The sequence below is a fragment of the Mirounga leonina genome, unplaced genomic scaffold (assembly GCF_011800145.1).
Source record: "Mirounga leonina isolate KUSES-001 unplaced genomic scaffold, KU_Mleo_1.0 Mir_166, whole genome shotgun sequence".
Taxonomy (NCBI): Eukaryota; Metazoa; Chordata; class Mammalia; order Carnivora; family Phocidae; genus Mirounga; species Mirounga leonina.
In genome coordinates this window covers 37798459-37812127 of record NW_023270418.1, presented here as the reverse complement: position 1 = coordinate 37812127, position 13669 = coordinate 37798459, and the positions used below count along the sequence as shown (strand labels likewise).

The 13669-nt window shown below is 65.1% G+C and overlaps 3 protein-coding genes across 3 annotated transcripts; all 3 read right to left on the bottom strand.

The window, feature by feature from the left end:
- Positions 1-448: 448 nt before the first annotated feature.
- IRF7 (interferon regulatory factor 7) lies at positions 449-3587 on the bottom strand. Its single transcript, XM_035013653.1, has 10 exons — positions 3508-3587; positions 2936-3247; positions 2693-2855; positions 2394-2607; positions 2047-2102; positions 1781-1952; positions 1521-1598; positions 934-1446; positions 728-846; positions 449-652 (listed from the first exon to the last, which is right to left on the bottom strand). The coding sequence occupies exons 2-10, from the start codon at positions 2953-2955 to the stop codon at positions 497-499; spliced, it is 1491 nt and encodes a 496-aa protein (XP_034869544.1). The 5' UTR covers positions 2956-3247; positions 3508-3587; the 3' UTR covers positions 449-496.
- Positions 3588-5037: 1450 nt separating this feature from the next.
- CDHR5 (cadherin related family member 5) lies at positions 5038-11520 on the bottom strand. The gene is made up of 14 exons (XM_035013773.1): positions 11466-11520; positions 11196-11383; positions 10808-10858; positions 9331-9423; positions 9127-9228; positions 8905-9015; positions 8645-8815; positions 7954-8044; positions 7694-7788; positions 7397-7597; positions 7203-7316; positions 7038-7125; positions 5836-5993; positions 5038-5579 (listed from the first exon to the last, which is right to left on the bottom strand). The coding sequence occupies exons 1-14, from the start codon at positions 11518-11520 to the stop codon at positions 5124-5126; spliced, it is 1974 nt and encodes a 657-aa protein (XP_034869664.1). The 3' UTR covers positions 5038-5123.
- Positions 11521-12907: 1387 nt separating this feature from the next.
- SCT (secretin) lies at positions 12908-13663 on the bottom strand (the record flags this gene model as incomplete). Its single annotated transcript, XM_035013772.1, has 3 exons — positions 12908-13147; positions 13330-13422; positions 13518-13663. Coding segments are annotated over 3 exons (363 nt in total), but the record flags the coding sequence as incomplete, so codon positions are not given.
- Between the last annotated feature and the right edge of the window lie 6 nt (positions 13664-13669).

The following is a 13669-nucleotide window of genomic DNA, read 5'->3' as shown; positions in this document are numbered from 1 at the left end:
CACAGATGGCCCGATTTTATTTTCTATAGTAATAAGGGAAGGCCATGCCCCAGTTCTCTGTTGTTCCGCTCTGTAAGTGACGCTCGTGTTTGCTGCCTCCCACAAACCAGAGCGCAGTGTTGGTGGGTCTGGAAGGCAGGGGCCCTGCGCACAGCACAGAGTCAGCTGTTTGTGGTGCCCCCCCCCCCGCCAGCACAGCTGCCAGGAGCAAACGTCTGCTGTTCCCAGAGCGTTTTGTATGCTTTGAGTAGAGTTTGTTGGCTCTAAAGTGTGTGGCCTGTTTCTTCATTGTGAAGACAGAGGAGAGTGGGTGGGGGCAGGGGTGGTCACCTCCCTTCCTGGCCCTGTAGGTCTTGTGGGCTCCCGGGAAGTCTGTGGTGCCCCTTCTGAGCTCCAGCCCCAACCCTGAGCCCACCCCTGGTCAGGACACCAGTGGGATTCTTGAGTCTTTTTTTTTTTTGAGTCCTTTTTATTGGGCTGGAGAGGGGTCTGGTCCTCAAGCCGGCTGCTCCACCTCCATGAGGAAGTGCTCAAGGTCCTCGTAGAGGCTGTTGGAGCTGGACAGGCAGAGGCCGAGGCTGCTGCTGTCCAGGGAGGACACCCCTTCTCGCTGCACGCACTCCAGGTGTGCCCGGCACAGCCGTGGCTCCAGCTGTGGGGAGGGGAGGGTGTCGTCAGGCCACAAAGGGGCTGCATGCGGCCTTGCCCCCAGGACCCCAGGCCTCACCTTCACCAGGACCAGGCTCTTCTCCTTGGGCCTCCCAGCTGACAGGTCCTGCCCAAAGCCCAGGTAGATGGTGTAGTGTGGGGAGCCCCGACGCCGGCGCGCCCGGAACTCCATCATCTCTGCAGGATAGGACTCTGGTGAACAGGGCCCCAGCAGGACAGGAGGGGGCAGGGACGGCACGGCCCCAGGTCAGGTGCGTCACTGACCTCGGAAGAAGGTGCTGAAGTCGAAGATGGGGGTGTCCTGGTTCCTCTGCAGCAGGCGGGGGGTTGTGGAGGGACTGGCAGAGCCCAGGGGCCCGCCCACCTCCCAGTAGACCTTGCACTTGCCCAGGCGCCGGGCCCACAGCCCGTGCCCCCGCAACTCCAGCTGCAGGCCAGGGGCCACGTGCTGCAACAGCTTCTCTGTGTAGTGCAGCTGCTTCTGGTCAGGGAGCTCGGCCGGGCTCGGGAAGGCCACGTGCTGGGGCTCCGTGGCCGTGGCAGCCGGGCTCGGGGGCCCGTACAGGAACACGAAGCTTGGATGCCACACCACGTCCTGCAGCACTGTGCGGCCCTTGTACATGATGGTCACATCCAGGGCCCTCAGGCTGGGCTCTGCCTGTGGTCCGGGCTGTGAGCAGCTGGGCCTGAGCAGCACCTGCTCACCGGCCCCTGGGGGGCAAGGCTCCACCTCTTGGGGGGGCTGCCAGGGCTCCAGGGCCGGGGCTGAGCCTGCATCTGGGGAGGAAAGCTTGAGCTGGCACCCGGTCCCCCAGCCCCTCCCTCCTTCACACACCCCTGGCTCCTCTCACCTGTCACCTGGGCCTGGTGCCAGGGGGCTGTCTCGACTGCCCCTGGCAGGGACGGCTCCATGTCTGGGAGCTCCGGGCCTGAGGGGGAGAATGACGGCTGGGAACAGCTATACTGGCCCAGCTGTGGCTGGCTCCTTCCTCACTCCCACCCCCACCCCCACCCTCTCCCTCTCCACAGGGACTCTGCCATCCTACCTGCTCCTGACCTGTAGCATGGAACCCTGCAAGGCTGAGCACCCCCACCCAACACAGCCTCTCACCAGGAGCCTCTGGGGGTACTGGGTCCACCCCCCATGCAGCTTCCAGCAGATGGTCCTCCAGGCAGCTCTGCTCTAGAGCCTGGAGCAAGAGGTCCTCAGCATTGCCAGCTGGGCCAGAAAGGTGGCTTGGGGCACAGGGCTCAGGGCTCAGCCCGAGCCTAGGGAGCCCGCCCTGCAGGGGAAGAGAGGGCCAGTGTAAGCAGCGCCCCAGCCCCATGAGAAGTGGCAGCCCCGACCTGGGAGCAAGGAGGGCAGAACGATCTTACCAGCAAGGGTAGGGCATCTTCAAGGGTCTTCTCCTCCCCCTGGTGAATGCCCGCACCTTCCGAGAGAGAATTGGGATCAGGGGAGAGTGGGATGAGACGCTGGAGTGGGACGCTTGGGTATGTGTCCCTGGGTAGGCCCTCAGAGCTGGGTGTCCCCTGCCATTAATCCCAGCAGGCCAAATCAGCTTTCCCTGCCCTCCCCAACAACCTGGCACCAGCCTCTTGGAGGCCAGTTTCTGAAAGCACAAATCTGCCCCAGAGGCTGTCCATCCAGTGTCTCGCAGCACCGTGTCTCTGCCCTGAACGTCCTGCCCCCTAGACGGCTGCCCTCCCCTGGGGCTCCTCACCTCTCCACCCCAGCTTGGAGCTGAGCCCGTACACTTTATGTGGGTCAGTGGGGTCCCCCGAGTTGTCTTGGAGCATCACAAAGCGCTGCGTGCTGCGCAGCGCACAGCGGAAGTTCGTTTTCCAGCTGGCGCGGAGTGCGCCCTCCAGGGCCAACTGGTCACCTCCGCCGCCGCCACTGCTGGGCGGCCACCTGCCGCGGGCGACAGCCCAGGCCTGGGGAGGGGGGTAGAAGGCGGAGCCTGGGGGCGCGGGCCAGGGCCTGGGCCGGCCCTCCCACCTGGTTGGGTTGGGGTCCCACCTTGAAGATGCGCGAGTCGGCCTCTCCCAGGTCCTTCCGCGCGAAGTGCTTCCAGGGCACGCGGAAGCGTGTGCGGGCCGCGTCCAGCCACCGCAGGCCTTCGTAGCGGCCGCTGCTGACCTCCCCCAGAAGCCAGTCTCCGAACAGCAGGCGCGGGGGCCCCCTGCGGGCGGGGCGACCGGCCGGGTCAGGGTGCGGGGCAGGCGGTGTGGCCGCGCACCGCGGGGTGGGACGGGCGCTCACCTGTCAGGAGCCACGGCCATCGCTCCCTGCAAAGGACTGGCGTGGAGAGGCAGGTGGGCCCTCCGCGGGGAGGGGTGGTCACGGCCGGCAGGCAGGTGTTGGCACAGGTGGGAAGCGGTAGGTGCTGTGGTCCAGCTGTTACAGGCGTTGGGACCACAGATGTGGTTGGGGGCTGATGGCCACGACGTTGCCGAGGTGTGGGGTTCTGGGCAGCGGTGGCGCTGATGTGACCACAAATGTGGGGGCGCACACACGTGAAGTCACAGGTGTTGAGCCAGCACCCAGACCCGGGTGGGAGGGCGCTGGGGGGCCCTGCGGAGACACCACCAGAACGGCCGCGGGGTGGGGCGTGCCCGGCGCGCCGGGAAAGCGAAACCGCGCGCGCCGGGAAAGCGAAACCTAAGCCCTAAGCCGGGAAGTGAGGGCTGCGCTGCTCGCGACCTGCGGCCTGCGGCCGCTCAGCGTGCGACCCCCACCTCCCAATCCCGCCCCGACTCCGGGACCGGACCCTCCCCGCCACCGCCCTGCTCTGCACTGCCCTCGCGCTCCACGCGGGCCAGGGGTCCGAGTACCTGCGTGCCGGGCCGCCGCGGCGGGAAGGTTCGTCTCCCCGAGACGCTGGGAACAAGCGCTTTTATGGGGACGGGCCGGGGGCGGGGCTGCAGCTGCAGCCGAGGAAGTCACGTGCTCTGGCGGCGGGTTCCCTTGTGTGGGGGAGTTCCCCAGGACCCCCCGCGCAGGTTCCTGGGTGCGGGTGGGGGTCGTGCAGGAGCGGCAGGAGTGGCCGGTCCTGCGGGGTCCAGTCACTCCTCTCCCTCAAGGCGCACCCCCGGCACATGCAGGGTTGGGGCAGGGGGCCTCTGGCAACTAACGGGGGTGGGGAGGCAGCGGGGTAAGCTGAAGACCCCACACAAAACCAGGCTCTTCTTTTTTCCAGGAAAGTGGGTCATGGAGGAGGGCGTTGGGCAAGTGGCAGCCCTACCGTTTGGATTCTTTTTTTTTTTCTTTTTAAGTAGGCTCCACGCCCAGAGTGGAGCCCAACCGTTGAATCTTTGCCGTGAAGACCCGAGCTGAGATCAAGAGTGGGCTGCTCAACCGACTAAGCCACCTGGGCCCCCCCTTGGGATTTTTTTTTTTTTTTTTTAAGATTTTCATTTTATTTAGAGAGCTTGTGGGCATGCGAGGGGAAGGGAGGGGCAGAGGGTTAGGGTCTCCGAGCGGACTCCCCACTGAGGGCAGAGCCCTACCCCAGCTGGATGCCGGGACCCAGAGATCATGACCTGAGCAGAAATCCAGAGTGCACCAGGTAACCGACTGAGCCAACCAGGTGCCCCCACCCCGCTGCCTTTGGAATCTTGAGAATTGTTCAGACAAGAATACTCAGACACCCTTGAGAATAAGACATTTGGAAAGGAATTCGTGGTGCCTTTTCATTAGGAAAAACACCGATGACCCCGAAGGGACAGTGTGGTGGTGAAGTCCTGCCTGCGGTCCTGTCCCGACGAAGCCAGCAGAGGGGGCTCTGGTTGCCCTCACAGCCGGGCCCACCTGCCCCCCTGGCCCATGGCCTGCAGCCACTGCTCCCAGCTCCCCTCACCCGGGGAGCCCCTGCACAGAGCCACAGGTCACAGTCCAGGCGCCAGGGCCCGGTGCCTCTTCGCACCGAGCGCCGGGCGCTTCCTGCCCCCACGGGACCTCACAGGCGCACTGGCTGGCACCCGGAACTTGCTTTCCAAAATGAGTGTTCCTGAGGTGGCTCCTCAGTTACCCGCAGGCCAAGAATCTTCCTGTCGGGTGGGGAGGTGGGGGATCCGCAGTGCGGGGTGCCCCCCTCCTGCGACCGTGGTTAGGCCAGGAGAGGAACTTGGGCCGCCAGCTGGCGCTGGCCTGGGAAGCCCCGCGGACGGCGGGCGCAGCAGGTGGTTTACGGGAAGCGGCGCTGCGCTCCAGGCAGGGGCAGGGGGAGGGCCCAGCGCACACCCGGCGCGGCCGCGGAGGACCCGGGGCCGGAGGGGGGCGGGGGTGTGTGGCGCGGGCGGGCCACGCCGTCCCCTCCCACGGCCGGCAGCTCCGGGGGGACTCGCGCGCAGCCGAGCTTGGAAGTTGTCGCTTTATTGTGCGCCGTGGCGTGGGGGCGAGCGGCCCCGGCCGACCTCGGGGCGGCCCGCGGGGGAGGCGGGGAGCCGAACTAGACGTAGGTGGAGCCGGCGTCCGGCGCGTCGTCGTCAGCACCCGCGTCCGCGTCCTCGTCGCTGCTGACCTCGCTGCCAGAGTCGGCGGCGCGGGCCGCGTCTGAGGCGGGCGTGTTGAGGACCACCACGTCGGCCTCAGCCCCAATGTCCTCCCCGAACCACACGGCCTTGTAGCCGCCCTCGGGCCGCCGTTCTTTGGTCAGGATGGACCTCACAGCCGCTGGGCCGCCTCCATCGCGGGCCACCTCGGGGGACTCTGGGGCGGGGCGCGCGGCCGCGGCGCTGGGGGGCTCTGGGGGCGCAGGCTCCGGGGGCTCCGGGGGCTCCGGGGGCTCTGGGGGCTCCGGGGCCGCAGCCCGGGTGGGGCCAGGTGAGGAGCGGGGAGCTGGCGCCCAGTTGTCCTCTTGGGGGGCAACAAAGGCCTGGTTGTCAAAGCGGAGGGGCTGGCGATCCTGGGGAGGGGACAGGGACAGCCAGGGCATCAACCAGGACCCCAAGCCTGCGCTGGGACCCCCACCCCTGGTGCCTTCCCCAGAGACAAGGATCCAGGCTAGTCCTTCCTTTCTCTCCGCCTCTTTCGGCCTCCTCCCCATTTTGTGGACTGTGATGTCTACACCCCATCTTTCCTCACCTCTGCCCCCTCCCCCCCGCCTCTCCCTCTCCATCTGTCCCCCTCCGGTCCTGGCACCCCAACCCCTAGGGCCTCACCAGAGCTTTTCCGGAGCAACACTTGAGCGGCTGGCCGTAGTGCTTGTGGATGAGGATAAGGAGGGCAATCAGAGCCAGAAGAAGCAGCGCGCCCAGCACCCCGCCCAGGGCCGCCATGTCCACGACAGAGAAGCGCCGGTCCTCAGCTTGGCTGATCCCTGGCTCGCCGTTCCCCGGAGTGCTGCCTCCTCCAGTCTGGGGTGGCCCTGCCAGCAACACACCACCCACTTACCGTTAGCACCCAAGCTCTTCCCCTGCTGACCTGCTCCAGGCTCTGGATGCCCTGGCAACAAGCCAGGCCTGGTATCCTCCCAGAGCTGAGGTTCTGGGGAATGGCACCACTCACCCCCCAGCTGAGGAGCTGTGTGTTCCCAGGGGCCCTTGGGGAGGCTGCTGAAGGAAGGGAGGGGAGATGGGGGTCAGTGCCCACCAGCTCCCAGTGGAAGGTGGGGGTCCAGCACCATAGGAAGGGCCATGAAGGCAATGCTGGGACCCGTGGAGAGAACAGCCTGGAATTGTAGGGCCCCCTGGACCCCAAATCTGGCTTCTGCCCCATCCTCCATACACCTTCCCCAGGTTACCTTGTCGGGGCCCCCAGAACCTGTCTCTGTCCAGGCCAGAGCAGAACCCCCCTAGGATTTCATGGTCAGTGTGGTCAGGCTGGGCCACCCTGGGGTGGGCCCTGCCCTACTGTGAGTCCCAGGACCACTCGGAGTATGAGTCAGGGAATGTAAGGGTGACTCTGGGGCAAATGGGAGGTGCTACCTGAGGTCTGTGGGGTCCTGCTGGGCCCAGGGGGCATCGGCTGAGAGGTTCCTGGCTTTAGCGTCTGTGTTGAGCCCCCGCTGGGTGAGGCTGATGGGAGGAAGGTGCTGGTTCCCACACTGGGGGGCCCCCCGGGCGTAGATGAGGCAAGTGGCCTCAGAGTTGTGCTTGAGGGGAGATGTGGGCCAGTGCCCCCCCCAGAGCTGGTCGTAGAGGGTCCCTGAGAGGGCCCTGGAGGTCTGGGGGCTTCCAAAGTGGTGCTGCTTGAGGGCCTGGTTGTTCCTCCAGCCTCTGGGGATGTGGGGGTCTCTGGGGGACCGGAGGGACCTGGGGGGCCAGGGACAGGATTCGGGCTTGCCTCTGCCCCCAGCATGCCAGCCCCAGGGAAGCCACCACCTGGGCTGAGCCGTCGCCTGGGGTGGGTCCCGCTGACTCACCTGTGGGCGGGGGCTCCTCCCACTCCAGCACCTGTATTTCCACCACAGTGGTTGCTGTGCCTGCAGTCACTGTGTTACTGGCCTCGACCTGGAGCAGAAAGGGGGCTTGTCCCTTGCAGGCCCCGCCTTAACCCCTGCCCCTTGGAGATGCCCCCCTGCCCTTACCTCTGCATAGAAGACCCCCTCATCGGCCAGCAGGGCAGCGGTCAGCACAGTCTCGCCATCCATCCGGAAGTTGGTGTTATTGGTGATGCGATATGTGATGGCAGAGTTGAGGTCCTGGACACTGCCCAGTGAGTCCTGGGTCCAGGCTGCCCCCGTGACCCCCCCAACCCACCTGCAGTGGCGCTGGTGCCTACCGGAAAGTCAGGGTCCTGGGCCCAGATCCTCAGAGGCAGGGAGGGGGCGGTTGTGTCTTTGACCTCCACGCCTGCTCCAGAGCCGCGCGCCACCCAGCCCTGGTACCGGCTCTTGGGGAAGTAGGGTAGGCTCCCAGTGGCATTTCGGGCCTCGATCCTGACCCAGGTCACCGAGTAGCGGGCACGGTCTGCCTGTTCACCCTAGGGGTAAGGGATGCCTCAGCGACCAGCGGGTCCTTGAAGGACAAGTCCTGCAGCCTGAGGCTCAGGAATGCCATGGAGGCTCAGGGCACCCACCTTGACCAGCAGAGTGAAGGTCTTTGGGCTGGGGACGCTTCTGGTCATGGTAAGGTTGCCCGAGTCAGCATCGATGGCAAACGTGCCATCTTGTCCTGCGAGGTTGGTGGGAAGGCTTGGCCTCTTGCCCCCTCCAGTGGCCTGAGGGCTAAGGTCCCAGCTGGCTCTGCCCATATGGCAAGTCCCCTGGGATGTCCTCAGCCCAAGGTGGGGATGGGGCACAGGATGGGGAGAGAAGCAGGTGTCTGGCCCTCACTCACCCTGCATGATGCTGTAGAGGATGCGCTGGTTGATGCCCTGATCCCCGTCCACAGCGTGGATGGGCCCAGGATGTAGGACGAGGGGGGCTGGCTGCAGGGACAAGGACAGGAGGAGACGCCGTGGGGCTGCTGTGACAGCCCCAGCTCACCCTCCGGCTCCTTCAAGGGGAAACTCGTCTTTTGCACGATTGCCCACCACACGCCTCACGATCCGTTGCTACTGAGTTAATTTGCTCAAAGACATCTGATTGATCTGAATGACAGGAGTTTCAAGAGCTAACACACACGGGACAGGGAGAGGTCACGGGGAGTCAGACTCGGGCCTCTCCGTAGGGTGGGAGGCCCTGGAGCCCGTGTCCAGGCCCCGCTGTTATCCGGTGCCTCCCTGGGCCTCTCAGGCCGGAGCAGGGACGTCAGCTGGTCAGAGACGCAGCTGCCCCCTGGAGCAGCGCCGTGGCCCCTCCACACCACCACCCTCCCAGCCCACTTCACTGGGTTCCCAAGGCGCTGCCTGGCTCTGCCCCAGGACCGCCGCACCTACGTTCACAGGGTTTGCTCACCACTCACCACCGCGTGGTTGGGTGGGATTGGCTTTCAGAGGAACGTTCGTATGAAAATCGCAACCAAATTTGGCCCCATGGCCCCCAGGCCCCACCCCGATGCCCATCCTGCCCCTTCCTGCCCCCAGTACCAGTTTGTGCCCCAGGGGGACAGCCCCGTGGTACTCAGCGTTGATGCAGATGTAAGGGTCTGAATAGCCACAGGGCAGGAACCAGGGGGGGCGAAGGTCAGCAGGCTGCACCTTCAGTTCCAAGGTGGCTGTGGCCGTGTGGCTGGGCTCTGCATTCTCCTCCTGTGTGTCCTGCAACAGCGGAGCCTGGCTGGATCAGGCCTGGGGGTCCAGGGCCGGGGGCAGCTCGGGTGGGGACCTGAGCATCCGGGCCTGCTCACCCGCACCAGCAGCCGGAAGGTAATGTTCTGCCATGAGTAGAAGTCCAGTGGCTGGTCCAGCCGCAGGGCAGGGAGGTTGGTACCCACCAAGGAGAAGAAGTTACTGGCGCCCTGGGGAGGCAGAGGACGGGACTCAGCCTGGGACCCTGGGAGGACACAGAGAGGGGGGATCCTTGAAGGGGGGGTTGGAGTTGGTGTAGGGGTGGGGGGGATGACACTGACCGGGGTCACCTCCTGGAGGGTATAGAACAAGATGTCATCCTTGTCGAGATCCCGGGCCTCCAGTTCCGTCTCAGGGATGACAGTGGTATTCACTTTAGTGTCCTGGGGGATGCAGGGGGAGCGGTTTGGCTACACCCTTGACCCCCACGGACGGATCCCTGAGGCCAAGCCGCTGACCCCTCACCCCAGGCTCCTCTCACTCACCTCAGGTATTTTCTTCACCTTGATTTTAAAGGGGAACTCGGGCGCGTTGTCATTGATGTCCAGCACGAACACCAGCACTCTCAGCTGGGTCACCTGTGGGGACAGGGTGGAGTCAGCAGCAGTGTGCTCTGATGGACACGACAAGCCGTCTGCCCTGGGCCGCTGCTCTGCAGGGACTACACACAGACCACAGACAGCAATTCTGTAGCACCCACGGTGGCCAGTGCCCTGGAGGAAAAGAGCACAGGGGCTGGGTGGGGTGCGGGCGCCGGCAAAGTCCCAGATGAGAACAGTGGTAAAACACTTGAATTGCTTCAAAAATAATTCTCAAAGAAAAGGAAGAAAGGAGAACCCATAGATTGAAAGAGGCTTAAGAGGGGAGCCCGGCTGGCTCAGTGGGAGGAGGAAGTGACTCCTGATTTCGGGTTGTGAGTTCAAGCCCCGTGTTGGGGGTAGAGATGACTTAAACAACCAAACTAGAAAGAAAAGAAGGAAGGAAAGAAGAAGGGAGGAAGGGAGGAAGAGAGGGAGGGGGGAGGGAGGGAGGGAGGAAAGAAGGAGGGCGCTTTAGAGAAGTAGCGGCCAGTCTCAACAGGTGGGCTTTGCTGGGGTCTCTGTTACTGTGGGAAAGGGCGGACATCAGGTGTCATGTGACGCTGAGGAGTTCCTTTTTCCAGGTGGCAACAATATTATGTTTATGTTTAAGAAGTGTTCTTATCTTTTAGAGACTCATCCCGAGATATCTGTGGGTGGTGTGCTGCAGTGTTCGGGTGGGGGCACCCAGGGGCTCCGAGCACAGGAGACCATGGTCAGTGGCTCCTGCCGAGATGGCAGGCGCGTGGGGGCCGGGCTTGCAGCTTAGAACAGAGCGGTCGGTGCTTCTCTGAGAAGGTGATCTTGGAGTGAAGACGCAAGACCATGAGAGAGGGAGGCAGGTGCACAACTGGGGAGAGGGCTCAAGGCCAGCCCGAGTGGGGTCGGGGTCCATGCACCCAGCCTTGCCCACCGCACAATCCATTTGGCCTCGACTCTGAGTGAGAAAGCAGCCAAAGGCGTCCATTTGCTTGATCAGAGCGTTCTGCCACACTGAGAGCGGACTGGCCAAGGCCAAGAGAGGAGCAAGCAGACCAGTTGCCAGTTGGAAGTTTCCAGAAAGGAGATGCTGGTGGCCAAGGCTCTGGTTGGTTTGGAGTCCAGCTTGAGGCAGAGCCCACAGACTTGCTTGTCGACAGAAAGATGTGGGGGAGAAAATGGCGGGAGGGAACTGGCAGGGTGAGGTGCCTTCCGTGTTGGGGAGTCTCTGCTGGGGGTCTGCATCTCGGGCAGAGGCTGGGCTGGAGGAAGTGTGGACACCAACATACCACAGAGAGTGGCCCTGGACCAGGCTGAGCAGAGTGCAGAGGTCCGAGCCTGGAGTGTGTTGATGTCACAGGTTGAGGGAGGCCACAAGGGGGCCGGGGGATTCGGGGGTACTCACCACGGTGTCGCCACTTCTGCACTCCAGGTGCGCCTGCAGCATCGTGTTCTCCTGAGGGGGCAGAGAGGTGTCGGGGATCACCTGCCCAGCTGACCACAGCACGCTGGCCCCACGTCACAAGTGAGGAGACAGGCAGAGAGGGTCCCCAGCATCCGTGCTAAGTCCAGAGGGCATCGGGGGCCCAGGCAGCTCCATCCCCCAATGGCCCTACCCGCCTTGGGGCCCAAGAGGGGTCAGTCGTTGCCTGGGGAGGGGGGGTGGGCACAGAAGCCTCAGACCCCTGGAATGCCCTTGTCCGGGGAGGGGTGTGGTGGACGCACAGGTCCTATGGAGGGTGAGCCACCCAGCGGCCCCCATTGGGGTGTCCGCCCAGGTCTGCCGTCTGCACCTCATAGTCAGGAGTCACGTTGAGAAACAGCTGAGTCCCCTGGATCCAGAACGCGTAGGGGGTGGACGACGGCCCGAGGGTCACCTGCTGGCCCTTGGGGACGTAGATGTCAGCCAGGGGCCCGCTCTGATTCGTGTTCTCCTGGACTTCGAAGAAGTTGTTCACAGAGCAGACTGGAAAGTTGGAGAGGAAAGGTCAGTGCCCTCCTGGCGCCTGCCTGCCTGCCTGCCTGCCGGCCACCCAGTCCACCTGCCCCTGCCCCACAGGTACCCTGGGCCTGAGCCGTGGCCATGAGCAGTGGCAGCAGCAGGGCCCAAGCGCCCATCTTGGCGGCCGTCAGCCGGCCGGACCCTCTGAGCAGCTGGTGGTGGCGTCTCAGCCTGGGCGACCTTCGCCCCTGCCAGGCACCGCCCCACATTATGATCCTTTACAAGCCACCGGCCTCCACCAAGGGGGTTCCCGCTGGCCGCCTGGCCAGGCCTGGCCTGTTGCCGGGAGGGGGAGATCCAGTGGTTCCCCACCAGAGCTGGGCCACACGCAGGGGCCAACGGGGCTCAGCTCTCAGACATCGAGGCATGACGCTGAAGGCGCTCAGGACACCTGAGTGGGCCTGGGGAGGCAGCTGGGGGGCGTGGCTGGGTGGGCAGAAGCTGGGGCAGGGGGTTAGGGGCTGGGGGTGTAGGGACTGGGGCAGGGGCTCAGGCCTGGCTTCTGTGTTGGCTGTACCCACCCCTCCCTCCCAACCCCGGCTGCCCCTCTGCTGGCCCCTTCTGCCAGAATCATCTTGGAGCAAGGTTCAGGCCCCAGGTGTGCCCTCCAGGTGTGCCCTCCAGGGCACCTCCTCTCCCCACACCAACCGTCTAGGTCTGGAAGGAAAAGGCTGTTTGTGTCCTAGGGTCACCCCTGCCTATCCTGGAAACAAGCCCGTTTCCTCCGAGGAGGTGGGGTGGGCAGGGCCACAGAGATGGGGATGGGTGCTGGGAGTTCCTGGGGGGAGCCCGGGTCCCCATGGGTTCTGATGTTTGACAAAGGGGTTTCTGGCAAGGCTCCTTGGCCCAGGCCCCCAGCTGCCCTACCCCCAAGCCCCCCCCCACAGCTGGATGGGGACAGGAGGGAGGGGCTGCTGTGATGGTGGGGGCTGTGGCCCTTCTGCTCTCTAGGCCTTTGCCTGGTGGCTGCACACCCCCCAGGCTCCTGGCCTCGCCCCCCGTGTGGGTGGTGCCTCCATGGCTTCCAGAGGCCCCAGCTCCTCCTGGGGTGCCATCGCGGTCCCCACTGCGCAGGCTCAGATGGGTCAAGCCATGTGAGACCACAGAGCCTGGAGAGGAGCCCCGACTCGCTTGGAGAGGACGCCTGGGCCCCCGGGTGACAGCGAGCCCATCACCGCTTCCTGCCCGAGCCTCCTTGCCCCCCAACTCCCTCCCCACCTGCTCCACACGCTGACACATGGCCTCTAGGGCAGATGTCCTGTGCCCCCCACCCGCCCACCCAGAGCTCCTGAGTGCTGAGCGGATGACAGGGATGCAGATGGGTCTCTGGGGAGCCCAGTCAGCAGGACAGGAGAGAGAAGGGAGATGAGGCGCCCCACTGGCTTCCCAGGTTTAAAGGGCAGCTGGGTGTGGCCATTGTGCTAGAAGCTGCGGTCAGGCCCCCCCGCTGCATTCTGACAGCCCTGCCCTGGGAAATGGCGCAGAGTGAGCTCACAGGGCCGGTGTCTGAATTCCTCCTTTATTGGTGACAAGTGCAACCCCTCCTCCTCCTCCCCACCCCCTCCCCTGCCCAGGCTCCACTCCGCTCCCCTTGGGGTGGTGGGGAGGTCCCTTCTTCCTCAGGACGTCTTCTGTGTCACCTCCGCTGCAGGGACAGCTGGCCCTGAAAACGTGGCCCCAGACCGGGATCCAGGAGGCAGCTGGGGAGACCAGGCCTGATCCAGGGGCTCCCTCAGGGGCATCCTGTGGAGACAGCCAGGTTAGGGGCTGGAGACTGCTGCCCACCTGGGGAAACGGCCTCCTCTGGTCACCAGCGCTGTGTCACCTTCCCACACCCTGCCCGCTGCCGCGACCGGTTCCTGCCACAGACCCGGGGCGCCCCGCGGGGACCGGAGCCGGGGGGCGTGGACGGCGGTGGTGCTCACCAGGCCTGCAGGGTGGACGTGCCCGGCCAGTGCAGGCAGAGGCGGCCCTCCGCCGGCGTGGTCCGGCTCGTGCTGTTCTCTGTGTCCTGCTCGCTGCCCCCCGCCCCAAGTCAGAATTAGTCCTGGCGGGGGGGGGCGCCCACCCGCCGCCGCTCCCCGCTCCCAGGGCTAGCGCCCGCAGCCCTCACCTGCGCTTCCCCACCAGGCCCTGGAGCAGCCGCTGCAGCCGCGCGCTGTCCCGCAGGCGGCTGAGCTCGCTGGTGAACGTCCCATCCGAGTGCCGCGGGGCCCTGCGGGGGGCGGGGGCGGGGGGCGGGGGGGCGGCGGGCCGTTTCAGGGC

Bases quoted from the DNA above. Each gene is read 5' to 3' on its own strand.
- IRF7 (XM_035013653.1), bottom strand. From the start codon at position 2,955: ATGGCCGTGGCTCCTGACAG. The intron at 1,599-1,780 runs GTGAGAGGCTGT...TCTCCCCCTCAG, and splicing joins AGTACCCCCAGAGGCTCCTG to GCCCGGAGCTCCCAGACATG. The intron at 1,447-1,520 runs GTGAGAGGAGCC...TTTCCTCCCCAG, and splicing joins GCACCAGGCCCAGGTGACAG to ATGCAGGCTCAGCCCCGGCC.
- CDHR5 (XM_035013773.1), bottom strand. From the start codon at position 11,520: ATGGGCGCTTGGGCCCTGCTGCTGCCACTGCTCATGGCCACGGCTCAG. The intron at 8,816-8,904 runs GTGAGCAGGCCC...CCGCTGTTGCAG, and splicing joins CCTTCCGGCTGCTGGTGCGG to GACACACAGGAGGAGAATGC. The intron at 7,789-7,953 runs GTGAGTGAGGGC...CCAACCTCGCAG, and splicing joins CCTCTACAGCATCATGCAGG to GACAAGATGGCACGTTTGCC.